The sequence below is a fragment of the Pyxicephalus adspersus genome, chromosome 8 (assembly GCF_032062135.1).
Source record: "Pyxicephalus adspersus chromosome 8, UCB_Pads_2.0, whole genome shotgun sequence".
Classification (NCBI taxonomy): Eukaryota; Metazoa; Chordata; class Amphibia; order Anura; family Pyxicephalidae; genus Pyxicephalus; species Pyxicephalus adspersus.
Genome location: NC_092865.1, coordinates 37,009,152 through 37,022,588, shown reverse-complemented (window position 1 = coordinate 37,022,588; position 13,437 = coordinate 37,009,152). Strand labels below are relative to the sequence as shown.

General features: G+C 39.6%; 1 protein-coding gene across 4 annotated transcripts in view; it reads left to right on the top strand.

The window, feature by feature from the left end:
- Positions 1 to 83: 83 nt before the first annotated feature.
- The window catches only part of DENND1B (DENN domain containing 1B), a 121,274-nt gene continuing 107,920 nt past the window's right edge, over positions 84 to 13,437 (top strand). For all 4 annotated transcript variants that reach the window (XM_072420046.1, XM_072420047.1, XM_072420045.1 and 1 more), the window contains exons 1-2: positions 84 to 430; positions 13,353 to 13,417. In XM_072420046.1, coding sequence (XP_072276147.1) covers positions 414 to 430; positions 13,353 to 13,417 — 82 coding nt within the window. In that variant the 5' untranslated portion in view covers positions 84 to 413. The remainder of the gene's footprint in view (positions 431 to 13,352; positions 13,418 to 13,437) is intronic.

Here is a 13,437-nt window from a genome sequence, read left to right as displayed (position 1 = left end):
TCTCCGGTCTCTTCTCAAGCAGCCGCCGTTGCAGAGCACTAGTGCGGACCCCGCCCCCTCCACCTCTCAGTGACGTCACTTCCGTCCCCGAATCCTCTCCGGTACTGAGTGGGGACAGCTGTGCGGAGACAGGAGGAATGTGAGACTGAGGGCAGCGCTGACATGCAGACATAACCGGGGACACGGGGGACACCCGAGGAAGTGTCACACAGTGGTTTGCAGTGTGTAGAGATGAGTGGAATGGGACACATAGGTGAGGGGCAGACTTTGTAATGCTCGGGGGTTGTGGCAGGATGGTCATTACACTGGAAGTGACACCGGAACATGTACTGAGCTGTGACACGGTGTCCCCAAATTCTGATAGACATGTGAGACTTCCACCCAGCTGTTCCTGGCACTGAAATGAGCTGAGTATGGACACCAGGACCAGGTGAGAACAACGCTACACCTATGTGAGCAGCACTGCCATAGACACCTATGTATATAACACCGCCATACACACCTATGTATCTAAGATTACCATCTGTTTGGTAATTTATTTGTTAGGGTTTGCATTTATTTTAATGAAGAGATGCTTTTCCTGGATTACCCTAACAATAATATGTAGGATCTCTGTAACAGGATTCCAATTAATTGGATTGTTTATGCCCTCTTATGTTTCTTTTAAATCTGGAGGAGATTGTACAGAAACTGTATAGTAAAACTGTAATGTATGATCATCTCTTTGTGTTTGGGGGGGTCATACATTCTTCTACCCCAATTTCAAAACTCCATTTAGGATTATAATTTAGCACAATTATTCAGCATTGTACTTAAATTCATGTAAACCCATTAGCACCACTTCTTCAATACATAAAATAAGTACATGAAAAAATGGTGCATTGCAATAATAGAATATACCTATTTCTTTCATTAAATTGGGCTTGGGGTCATTAACCATGTCTCCACCCTACACTGGGAGCAGTAGCCAAGGAGCAACAAGCAATCCATGAATCCTAAGTAGGCTCAAAGGTGTGTGGGGTGATTTTGACCATACATGTGAGCCTGTCATTTACCATTATCCAGCTAAGTTTAGGAGATAGAGGAGATTGAATACCTTTCTCCAGAATTGTTGTGCCACCGAACAGGACCACCAAGTATGCTCTATGTCACCTATCCCACCACAGCCCGTGAAACAAAGGGGAGAAGAACCAGGAAAACACTTGGTCACCTTGCTGGGTACCAACGTAACATAACCTTATAATTCATTTTGATCAGGTTTGCATTTATGGAAACCTTGGAAATACTACGAGCAATCTCGGCCCACTCCTCCAAATCCCAGGATTTAAGTCCTTTTACCAGGCTATCATATAAAGAAGTTTAGAGGAGGGGGCTGACAGTGCTGAATGGAGGTTGGAGATCTGGCCAGCAGAGTCAGTTAAAGATTTACAAGTACTCTCAAAATCCATTTTGCAATATTGGGTGGGGGTGGTGGTGGTGGTGGGGGGGGGTTGTGTCTGAGACATTTTAGATCTTACAAAGGAGCTAAGTTGTGAGTAATGGAAAGCTCCTGAGCTGGGTAGTTCTTTATTTTGAACCAGGTTTGAGACTTAAATGCTTCTTCCTGAAAAAAGATCACCTACTCTAAAAAATCTGGCTAATCCACCAGGTAAAATCATAGAAAGATGACTGAAAGATAGAAGACCTGGAGGGAATTCCAGGTTCCCCCAAAGCGGAGCAAGAGGAGCATAGGATGAGCATAGGATGTTCAGGTGGTGTTTCACTCTGTCCCAGACTGACAAAGAATATTGAAAAGAGGGGCAAGATATATTGGGCCAGAGGAGAGTAGATATCCACATGAGGGAAGAGATATCTATTTTTGCAAGTAGTAAGGCTTTGAGATCTACCCAGCGAGGCCTCTGAGATAATAGGGTAGCACAGGACAGTTGAGCAATCTGTGCCGCCCTATGATTGAGTTTGAAGTTAGGTACTCCCAGACCTCCTTGCAAGTTAGGGGAGAGCATGGTTACGTTATTGATACGACTACTTTTGTGACCCTAAATGAGCGCCATAATTTTAGATTGGAGGATCTCAAGAGACCTACGTGGGATTGGTACGGGAAATGTTTTAAATAGGTATGAAACCCTCATTTTTACTGTTGCCACCCTGCCTAGCCAAGATGGGTGGAGGCAGGCCATCTAGTAAGGTCAGAGTAAATCTGTTTAAATAGAGGACCATAACTGAGTTTATATAATTGCTGGGGATCAGAGGTAAGTTTAATGCCCAATTATGTCAATGTCGCTTTCTGCCACTCCTCGAAAGACTGTTTTAGAGAAGTCATGGTACCATGATCCAAATTTATGTTAGTAGCCATTGATTTGGAATGATTGACCTTAAGGCCCAAAATGACTTCAAATTGTTTGACAATATTAGATAATGTGTGGAGACATCTTAATGGAATCTTTAATAGAAAGATAATGGAGCACACAGGGTAAAGGTGCACAAAATATCCTTTTAGGTTCAGCGGAGCTCTGCTATGCTGACAGCTCTGCTCCCCTGATTGCTCCCGCAGCCCTATAGTTGCTGTAGTATGTGTTACAGATACATAACAGCTCCTCTAGGGCTGCGGGAGTGATCAGGGGAGTGGAGCTGTCAGGATAGAATGGCTCCTCTGATTGATCTGCTCCCTGATAAGCAGAGGAAAGGGAAATCCTTATGATGCTTGAGCTGTCATCAGGGTTTCCTATTTCTCAGCCAATCACAGAGCACTAGAGATGAATGGGCACAAGGCTCCCCATTCAAGTCTAGTGCTGAATCGCTGAGAAATGTAAAACCTCAGCCAATCACAGAGCACTGAAGGTGAATAGACAGCCTTGTCCTCATTTAACCCCTAGTGCCCTGCGATCCCTCACTGTCAGGAAGAGTCCCATGGCTGTGCCCATGTTATGATTGCAGCCCTGGTAATCATCCTGCCATTGGGATAACCTAAAAAAAAAGTTTAGTTACACAAACACACACACATTTAATAATATAATTTAACATTAAAGCCGTGTTAAATATGTGTAGAAAACTCGTCCAGTTTTCTACACATATTTAACGGGGGTTTTATGTACCCCTGTACTCATTTCCCAGGGTGGGGTGGTGGAGATCTGGGAGTCTCCTTATTAAAGGGGGCTTCCAGATTCCAAAGACCTGCTAAAAACGTTTTTAAAAACCCCCATGTTTTCAACGGAAGCTTTCATAAAAAGCTTAAAAACGCTTGAAAAAGCCTCCATTGAAATTCAATGGGAGTGTTTTCATGCGTTTTCCCGCGTTTATCCTGTGTTTTAATTTTTTAAACGTTGTAAGCAACGTTTAAGATAAAGCTCAAAAACGTGCCTGAAGGAAACGTCCTGGTGTAGATTAGCCCGTTGAAATACATGGGGAATTCAAACATGGGCTTTAAAAGCCTAAGGTTAAACGTTGGGGAAACAGTCCCTGTAGACTAGGCCCAAAGTGGAACTAAACTTTTAGGAAAAAAACTGCAAGCAGTCAGGTTATTTGTTGCAGAAGAGACAGGCTGTTACTATCAAGACCCATATGGTTCATCCATGTTTTTTTTTCAGTGAAAGAGGCTCCAATTTTTTCTTGGGAGAGAAGCTGTATTTTAACACTTGGTTGGCTGTTGTGAAGGGGTTTATCTTCATCATGGATCACACCACTGTTGTCTTCCGTGGATGTCCCGGTCTTTTGGCATTGCTGAGATAACCGGTGCTTTGTTATTTTCTCATGATGTACCAAACTGTAGATTTTGCCACTCTTAATATTGTAGCAATTTCTCGGATGAGTTTTTTCTGTTTTTGCAGCTTAAGGATGGCTTGTTTCACCTGCATGCAGAGCTCCTTTGACCGCATGTTGTCTGTTCACAGCAAAATCTTCCACATACAAGCACCCACCTTCCCCTCAAACCAAATCCAGGCCTTTTATCTGCTTTATTAATAATGACATAACAAAGGAATTGCCCACACCAGCCCATAAAATAGCCTTTGAGTAAATTGTCTAATTACTTTTGAGCCCCTGAAATGAAGTGATTGTGTAATAAAAAGTCTTTAGTTCCTCAAATTTTTATGTAACCTTTTTGTTCAACCCACTGACTTAAAGCTGAACGTCTGCAGGTCAACTGCATCTGAGTTGTTTCATTTAAAATTGATTATGGTAATGTTCGGAACCAAAATTAGAAAAAAAATGTCTCTGTCCAATTATTTATGGACCTAACTGTACATGCTGGGGAAATAGAAACTCCACAAATCAAACCACTGTTGGTGTCTATAAAATGTGACATTGGTGTAACACAACCTTATCTGCACCTTTATTTTGCTTTGATATTGTTTTCTTTTATAGGCCATCCAAGCCCACTAACCACCATTTTTTTTCTTTATGTGTACCCACCAATTAGATAAATCTCCCCATCAGGGACCCAGACAACAATAAAAATGGCTTTCAGTAACAATGTCTTGTCTGAATAATCAGAGATTCTTGTGGCAGTTGTGGCAGAGAAATTGTGGCAGTTTTGGTATTACCTGAAATGTGTTAATGATAAGAAATGAGTTGTCGTCCCTCTGAGCTCCTCTATGACAGCAGAAACTTCAACAGGAAGAAAAACTGACTACAACAGAATAATTCCTCATCACCTAACCATCACATCTCCTGTGGGCCCTTCCTGTTTGAAGTTATGAACCTCTTAGGCTTTTTGTTTTCATGTGATCAACTTTGTTTATTTTTGTTAATCCTTATATTGGTTACTTGGTGAATCTAAAATGGTGAATGTACTTTGTATCAATGCACGTGTCTAAGAACCTGGAAGGGACTTTTGGTGGTGGAAAGTCTCTGTATAGGGCAAGTTTGGGAAGTTTAGAACTTTCCTGGTGAGAAATGGCACAACAAGCTGTGGAACTTGGTCCTTGCATGGACAGTTGGTGTTTTAGTGCTATGAGAGGACATAGCCTGGTGATGTTCTGGTTGGAGGCCGGTCATATCTTGCTTGTGTCACAGTTGATAGAAGGATACAATATTCTTCTTGGGTTAAAATCAGAACACATTCTAGTGTTCCTCCAGGATGCTGCAAAGTACAATTGATATTGTTAATATTACACAATATTTACAATATGACAACAAATTGATGTTGCTGGTAATAATGATCAGACATAGTTTGTGGGTAAAAGGGTTGGATAAATAATGTTAACATGTTCAAATAAAAAGTATTCCCAGCAGATTGGTGTATCTGAAAAAGTCCTATGGACCAAGTTGTGATCAGTTCTGTGCAGTAATTGAGTAAGGTGGGAATGGTTTGAAACAGGAAGAGTGGAGATTCTCCCTAACAGCCCCCAGGCTTTAACCATTCCTTGCTTTATGGAAAGGTAAAGTGCTGTTTTCATTGTCCTTTTTGTACCAAAAGGGAGGATTTGCTTCAATTTCTGCCATGCCACAAGGGAAGTGTCCTCATCGCACAGACTGTCACAAAAACCTGTGAGAGGTTCAAAAACCCATTTGGCCTGGAGTTCCTCTTTAAGATAGATGTAATACATAGTAGAACTGTCTCTTCATCCCCCTAAAATGTGTGATAATTATTTTCTTATTTGTTTTTTATTATAAATCCATTAATACTCATCCAGTTAGGAGACTTGGATTGCTTCTCCTTGGGAGTCTGTGTGATGAGAACATTTCTGTACTCCTAAATGTAGTGCCCATCATAAACTTACCTTGCTCAGGTACTTTCTTGTCACTTTTTGATATAATTATAAGATAAGGTGGTCTTTCAAATACTACAAATTCTTATTTATTTCCTTTTGCAATAATCATGATGTAAGTGACCTGTTAGATGTAGTCAGAATGGTCTAAATGTTTTCCTGAATAATTTATTGCAGTATGATGCATCATAGCATTAATATCTTAATTCAGTGTAATAATTGTCTAAGTCAGAACTCAGTCATTTCAGCGCTATGCCTCCGTATTGATTACCTCATGTATATTTCATGATTCCAAAGCCACATTTAGATACAAGGATCGGGGACCTACACATCACCTTTTACATATATATTTAGGTTTATAGATTTTATTTCATATTTATGAATTTTGGATTATTTGGTTTTAGGTCATTTTATAGTGTGAATGTTCTCCCTTGTTATGAGGTTTTGCAGTGTATTGTTAGGTGGGAGCATTAGATCCCAGATTTCCAGTGGGTCACCAAGCAATGTTAACATTTGTTTATTAGCTGGGCACTTAATAAAAAAGAGGTCTTGTACCTTAATGAAAAATAATGCGTATTAGAACAATAGTTGTGCAGCATAATATGTATGCAGTGGTAGCTCCTGTATTTCTAGCCTGGCAGGTCCTATTTGTATATCTGCTCATTAGATATCTCTTTATCTATCCTCATCCTGCCTGTCCTGTGGCTTTGTTTCATGATGTCAATAAGATATGCATGCCATGGGGCAGTAACATGTAAACTTCTGCAAGTGATGAGAATGGCTTGGATTCCAGTGCTGTCTTCCCATCAAGGCATTTGGTATTTGCATAACTAATCCCAGGGCTCTTGGGAGTAGCTTTGAGGTGGGATGCCCAGGAAGTTATGTACAGCACTCTGCTGGTCCCTCCCTCTGACCATGACGAGCGTATAGTACATAAAACGGCAAAGAGGAACAGTGATGATTTTACCTATTAATGATATGTAAAAATAATAGGTTTTATTTAACAATATAACTGGCATGTTGGGTGGCCATAAATGGTAAAATATTAGCAGTTTAAATGTTTTCACTTAAAAAAAAAAATCAAAAGATTTATAAAATTGTGTTTCTGTAGTAATTAAACAGAAGCTCTCACAAGCAAGAAATATGACACAGAAGGATTAAAACTGCAATAGAAACATTGACCCATTTTTGTGTTTTTGTCTTTGTTGAAGTGATACCCCATGACTCCCTGTCCTAAAAGACAGGGGGAAAAAACGGGAACACAACAGGCCAAGAACAAAAATGTCACAGGAATATGTTGTGGTATACAGGAGATTTTCCAGTCTTTTGAAGTCTCCCACAAGTGGATCTGATCCTTGACCCCTGATGTGGAGGAGAGGAAAGACCACATGGCCCACGTATCACTGTCAGAAGTGTGTGAGGACAGACGGACATCTCTGTAGTCACCATTCTGGACTCCTCCAGCTGTAGGGAATGGCTAGTATGTTTCTATAGCATGCCTTCAAGCCTATACCTTTGTTGTACGTCGATTATCAACATTTCAGCATTATATTTCTCCAAAGTTTATCTTTGTGCCTGTGGAGCTTGTTCATTATGGTGAAATTACAGAGGGGTCTATTAGTCTTCAGGTTGTAAAAATGTGCTTTAGCCCTATCTAATTATACCCACAGCATGAAGTGGGGCGATATAAATAGACTGTTGAGTCAGCAGGACCACTAAATAGATTTCACATAGACACTGCTACATTATATTTTATTTATTAATGCTAAATTGCAGTAAGTAATATTTCATACAAGTTTAGCAGTACAGTAGTATAAGATAAATCCTCATCTTTAGAATGTGTCATGTGTACGTGTTTGTCAAATTGCTTGCTTAGTAAATTCTTATTTGTGTGTCTGCTCATGTTCTTCCTCAATGCAGGCCACACAGTCAGATCTGCCCAATAATGCGTGCAACTGTAATAGGAACAGTATACAGAAATGTATACAGCCACCATAGTGGCTTTTGTTTTTAAAAGATAAGAAAACTTTTTTAAACACTCTTTTTAGAAAGATTCCTTACCATTTTCATTCTTCCATTATACTGGTATTATCCACCCTCCTCTACCTTAGCTAAATATATACTGAGTCTGGGGTCCTGGGGTTTACCAGTGACTGTCTGCTTCTTGTGCTGCCCAACTGTTCACACTATAGAATTCTATAAAGATTTCTTTCAGCCCCACATAAGTCTGTGTGGTGTTCTTTGTTATACTCAAGTGGTGTCATGGGGATCCTACAGGATATAACGGCAATTGGCAGCCAAAATTCAACTTCTCATTAATGAAAATGGAGTGTATGATATTTCAGAGTCAGACTTTTATTTGACACCATAAGTTAGAACAGTGATTGCCAACCTTTTCGGACCCATGGACTACTGAATGTATGGCTCTGGACCATGCATGCATGGGGAGCCAGGTGTCATTCAAAGGGGAAGAAACTTCCCCCATAATGATGTCATTATGCCAGAACCCGACCACTCTCCCATCGCAGGTTTGGGCCTGCGATGGTAAAGTGGGTGGGTTGTGTCCAGAGACACATACTGCCCATTTTCCTAAGCCTGCGATCCGTACCGGGGACATGGAGCCATGGACCAACAAAATTTTCTCATGGACTACAGCGTTCTCCTCAGCCGCTTTTAGCTGGGCGCACCACTTGGCACTTTTCAGCAATCACCAGGCTGTTTTTGGATGGTTACTGAAGAGTTGGATCACAATACAAGGGCTGACGCCCGCCTCTAATTTCTTCCCACCCATGTTAAAAACATTTCTGGGTTGAGCACTGGATTACCAAGTGGCGACCGCTGGGTTAGAAAATAGAAGTATACACTGATTGTACAAGGCAATACACAAGATTTCACAAGACTATTAATTTTAGACCTCATTAAACAATGGGTAAAAAAAGGAAGCTTTAGGTTAATGCGTGATCTATCTTTTTATTTCCAGATGCTTTTTAGCAGCACAATAACCCCACTGTGATTACAGAGTTTTAAGGATTATGGGATTAGAATACCTTGGGGGAGGACATGATTGGAGTCCCCTGTTTGTGGTGGTTGTTCACTTTTAGACACATGCACTAAATTGGTTCTTTCAACAGAACTAATAAATATTTGTAGAAATATTTTAAAAATGAATACTGTATATGACTTGCATGTACTTCAAGACTAAACTTTTCATGAGACAATTAAGGTAAATGCCATTACAATTTTTCTGAGAGTGCCAGTTAGGTGACCATCACAAGAATCAGTGCCTTTTGATTCTAAGTCATTGACCTGTCAGTTACTCTATTACTTTTATGACAGGTTTCGTTTGAGAGATAAGTGTGTTTGTGCCCCCCCCCCCCAAACCCTCCCCCTCAGTAGTACATTGCCAGATTTCAGAGCAGCTTTTCACTTTGGCATTTCGGGCATGACAAATAACATAGGCATCCGGATCTATTTGGTAAACCTTGCATGATGAAGCAGTGAAGCAGCTTATAACTGTGAGCACAGCTGAGCAGGTATCTTGTTTTCTCGGCTATGTGAGTGAGTAATATTTAGGCAGCTGACAAGACAGGTGCCACATTTCACACTGCTCCCTGCTACTTTGTGACTAGTTCATGCACCTGGCTATGTCTGGCCCAGCAGACAGAAAACAAAAAATAAAAATTAAATTAAACAATTCCTAAAAATCTTTCTTTACTGTGTATCATAAATAAATAATGTACTATACTGAGCAAATTACAGAGGCTGTTGAATATTCTGTGTATATTCTCAAAGTAGTAAAGATTACGTTTAGAGAAACATGACAAGTGAATGGCATACTCAGAAGGGAGGTCAGTTTAAGCAGAGTTCATCTCTCCCTCTAAATGGGGTAATAAATGACTATTTCCTTTTTTAATTTTGGATAGAGGTGGGGAATGGTTAGATTTTATTGTCTGGACGGATTTATTCTCTCGTCACCAAGACTGGAAATGTATACTTTTAAATTGTCTTTTTAGCAGGAATCCAAAAAAAAAAAATCTTTCAAGGATATTACTATTTGTAGGAATTTGTCTTCTCACTAAAGCTACGTACACACTTCCAATTATTATCGTTGGTAAACGAACGACGAACGATCCTGCACGATATCTGCGAACGATCGTATAGCACCGATCCTGGACATACAGATAACGACACGATCGTTCGCAGATATTGTACACACGATAGATGCGATCGTTTGAACGATACAGGAAGTGACGTGCACCACAGGAAGTGAGCGAACGTTCGTTCACCGCGCATGCTCAGACCATGGACAATCAATGAACGACCATACACACGATAGATGGTCAACGATCGTCGTCCAATCCGATCCTCCGGTCCGGTCGTTCATTTCCAACGACTATCCTCGTTCGTCGGCGTCGTTGGTTACTTTTTTTACGAATGATTTTTGCCCAATCGATCGTTCGTCGTTCGTTCGTCGTTCATTTCCAACGATAAAAATTGGAAGTGTGTACGCAGCTTAACTCTTCTGTGTCTACTGGAAAGAAAGTTGAGGGAAATCTCACAACAGAAGATAAAGTTACAAGGCTAAGACAAAATGCACTTAGCCTGTTTGCTATAAGGGTGTTATGGAGGTGTGACAAGGAAATGAAAGACTTTCTAGACATCTGTGGGGTGGTAGTGTGAGTAATTTAGGTTGGGATGAGGGGCAGAATAACTTCAGTTTGTCCAACATAACTTCACCTGTACCTAAGATTTTTGGTCTCTGCCCACTCACTTCCTCGTGGCATTTATGCAACCATAGTTATCTACTTCCCCTGACAATGACCTGTAGTTTATATTGCTGGCTTCACAGTTTCTTGTAAATCGTGCAAATGACAGGGAAAAGGCTTTTAGAACAATACCAAAACCATTCTTGGGTTGGAGCATGCCCTGGCACAGTTGTTCTCCTCACTGCACTGGGAGCTATGTATGTCTCAAATATTTCCTGTGCTGTAATAGAAATATTATTCCCAGAGATGGTAAATAAATGTATTTGCTTAGGTGTGTGTATTTGGAAAGTCAGATGTTTCTTTACCCTTCAAACTCCTAACAATCCTGTGAAGTTCAAATTGACCATATGATTAAAAAATATATTACCTTTGCTTGTTTTTTTTTTTTTTTTGCAACAAGTATAGAAGAATACTTGTTAATCCTGCCAGAAATCTAGTGAGCTCCTGTAGTGAGCTGACAACACTGCCTCTGTTGCATTAAAACTCTTGCTTGGTAAAATACAGAACCTATCCAAATATTTATGTATACAAACTGAACCTGTCCAAATATATAACTGTGTACAAACTGTATAAGTATATACTTGTAAATAAAAGATCTGATTCTTCTTCTAAATAATAAAAAGGAAGCTGTCTAGATCTGAGTGTGCAGATGACTAATATGTGTAGTCTCCACCAAGTCACGTGTAAATTACAGATACTACTATATAGATTTTGGTTTCCACATGTTGGAGGGGGATGCTAGTTGTCTTTGTGCATTCAGTAGGATAAATATGTGTGTTTTTGTGCATTGTGGTTGAGTTTGCAATTTCGATAGGCATGGTCTGCTTCTTTTTAGTGATCTTTTACAGTTAATGTGCCAAATAATTTACTCATTTTTTTCACCTTTAGGTTTAGCCAGCCAAGAAACTTGTATTCTGAGTACGGATATATGTTGTACCACTGTGGTGGCATCGTACTACCTATTTCATATCTATCAGTCGGTATGGTTACACATTCCAGAACTAATTGGGGTACAATTAGATTTCAATATTCTAATATTACACAAGCTGTATGGCATGTGACATATACAATAAAATAAATATATGTGCTAATGAACAGAATACGTCTATAAATAACGCTAAAGGCTATAGGGTAAGGCTACATAAAACCAGGTCACCATGGCAACTTGGTCCCCGGGGACCATATCGGAGTACCACATTGTCCATTAGACCTATGACTGCCAAAATCACAGCCAGACTTTGATTGAATATATGATATATGAATTCAAGATTGAATATATGATCATCAGGGAATCTGTAAATGTTGCTGGTTTTGCAGCTGAACTATGATTTTCTAAAAGTAAACAAAGCCAAAAAAGTAATGTGTGCTAGAAATAGAATTGCTGATTGAGGCATCCAGTTGAAATGAAATCTAATGATGGCAAAGGGCAGAGTATGTTCAGTATGTGAGGAAGTATGTGAGCTTACATATGGGCAGAGAAGGGGGTAGTAGTGACAGCTCTGCCAAGGAGAGAAACAATGAATTGGTGAACTATATTTTTATTTTTATTGAATAGAGAATTAACATGAAGTTTAACAGGTTGAAGTGTCCATGAAATGTCCATAATCAAATCTAATAATAAATTACAGCCTTCTGGGTTGGGGCTTATAATGGGCTGTAGTAATTTCAGCGGAAAGTAGCACAAGTAATGAGGGGATTTCTACTTTGGCACAGGTCATGTACACACACCTGATGATTCTAAGACGATAACAGCTGCTGGGCTGGTCTCATGTGAGAATCTGACATGTATAGCTGGGTCGTCTGACACTGTTCATGAATCCTTCCTGGCGGATCCATTAATGACAGAGGATGAACAATCTTAATGGAAGTGAAGGGGATAGACTGCAGTGGGGTGCTGCTCACTTGTTCTCCCCTCTCCACAGAACGGCACTGTATGTACAGCGATATTTCATTATTCTTTCAGTTGTTTGTTGCTGAAAATGAGCATGAAAGATCATTTCCAACGACAATTATCGAGCGTGTGTACATAGCCTTTCAGATAATTGCTCATTTTTCCCACCATACCACCATCCATCCAAGTAAAACAAATATGTATTTGTGGTATCTTTTATCTAAGTTTTTGCTTGCAAATCTGAAATGACATTTCATTTCATTTTAAAAATATACAGTAAAAAAGCAATCAGACAGGGACACATGATTTATAGTAAATGGTTTGTTTGTTCCTTCTTTCATCTCTAGTTCTCTATAACATAAAGGGGCATACTTCTGTAGTCAGAGTTGAGAATAATATAATTGAGCGTTCTAAGATTACCATCTGTTTGGTAATTTATTTGTTAGGGTTTGCATTTATTTTAATGAAGAGATGCTTTTCCTGGATTACCCTAACAATAATATGTGTTATTGGTGGCTAAAAGTTTAATGTCACAAAAAGGGGTTTGTATTCAAAGTTGACTACATTTTATGTTCCTGTAAGATAAACCAAGCCAAAACCATTTTTACTTATTTTTGATGGAGTTGTAAATGCTGTTTACTGCTACTTAGGTTGCAATTAGCATCAAACTTCCTGGTTATAAACAGATATAGATTAAAATCTGTCTGCAGTTGTAGCCTTTCCCTACTCCAAAAACATACAGCATTATTATTTCTGTACGTGTTGCTTTGGGTTTGTTCCTCTTACTTTTTGTCTGCTAAAACATTGTCTGCAGGACAGGAAGTGAGGGTAAACCTTTCTCTTAACTGAATCCCATATAAAGATAAAACCATGACAGTGATTCATTACCTTTCACGCGATTTTAAAACTATGACAGATTTTCTTTGGCTAAACATACACATTAACACCTATAACGCCTTTTAAAACCTTTTTTCTTTTTTGCATTTGCAGGGACAAGCCTGAGAGAACCTTTGATTTGGTGCTGAAAGTGGAGTGCCCAGCCTCTGAAAATGAAGGTACTTCTCATTGCCTTATG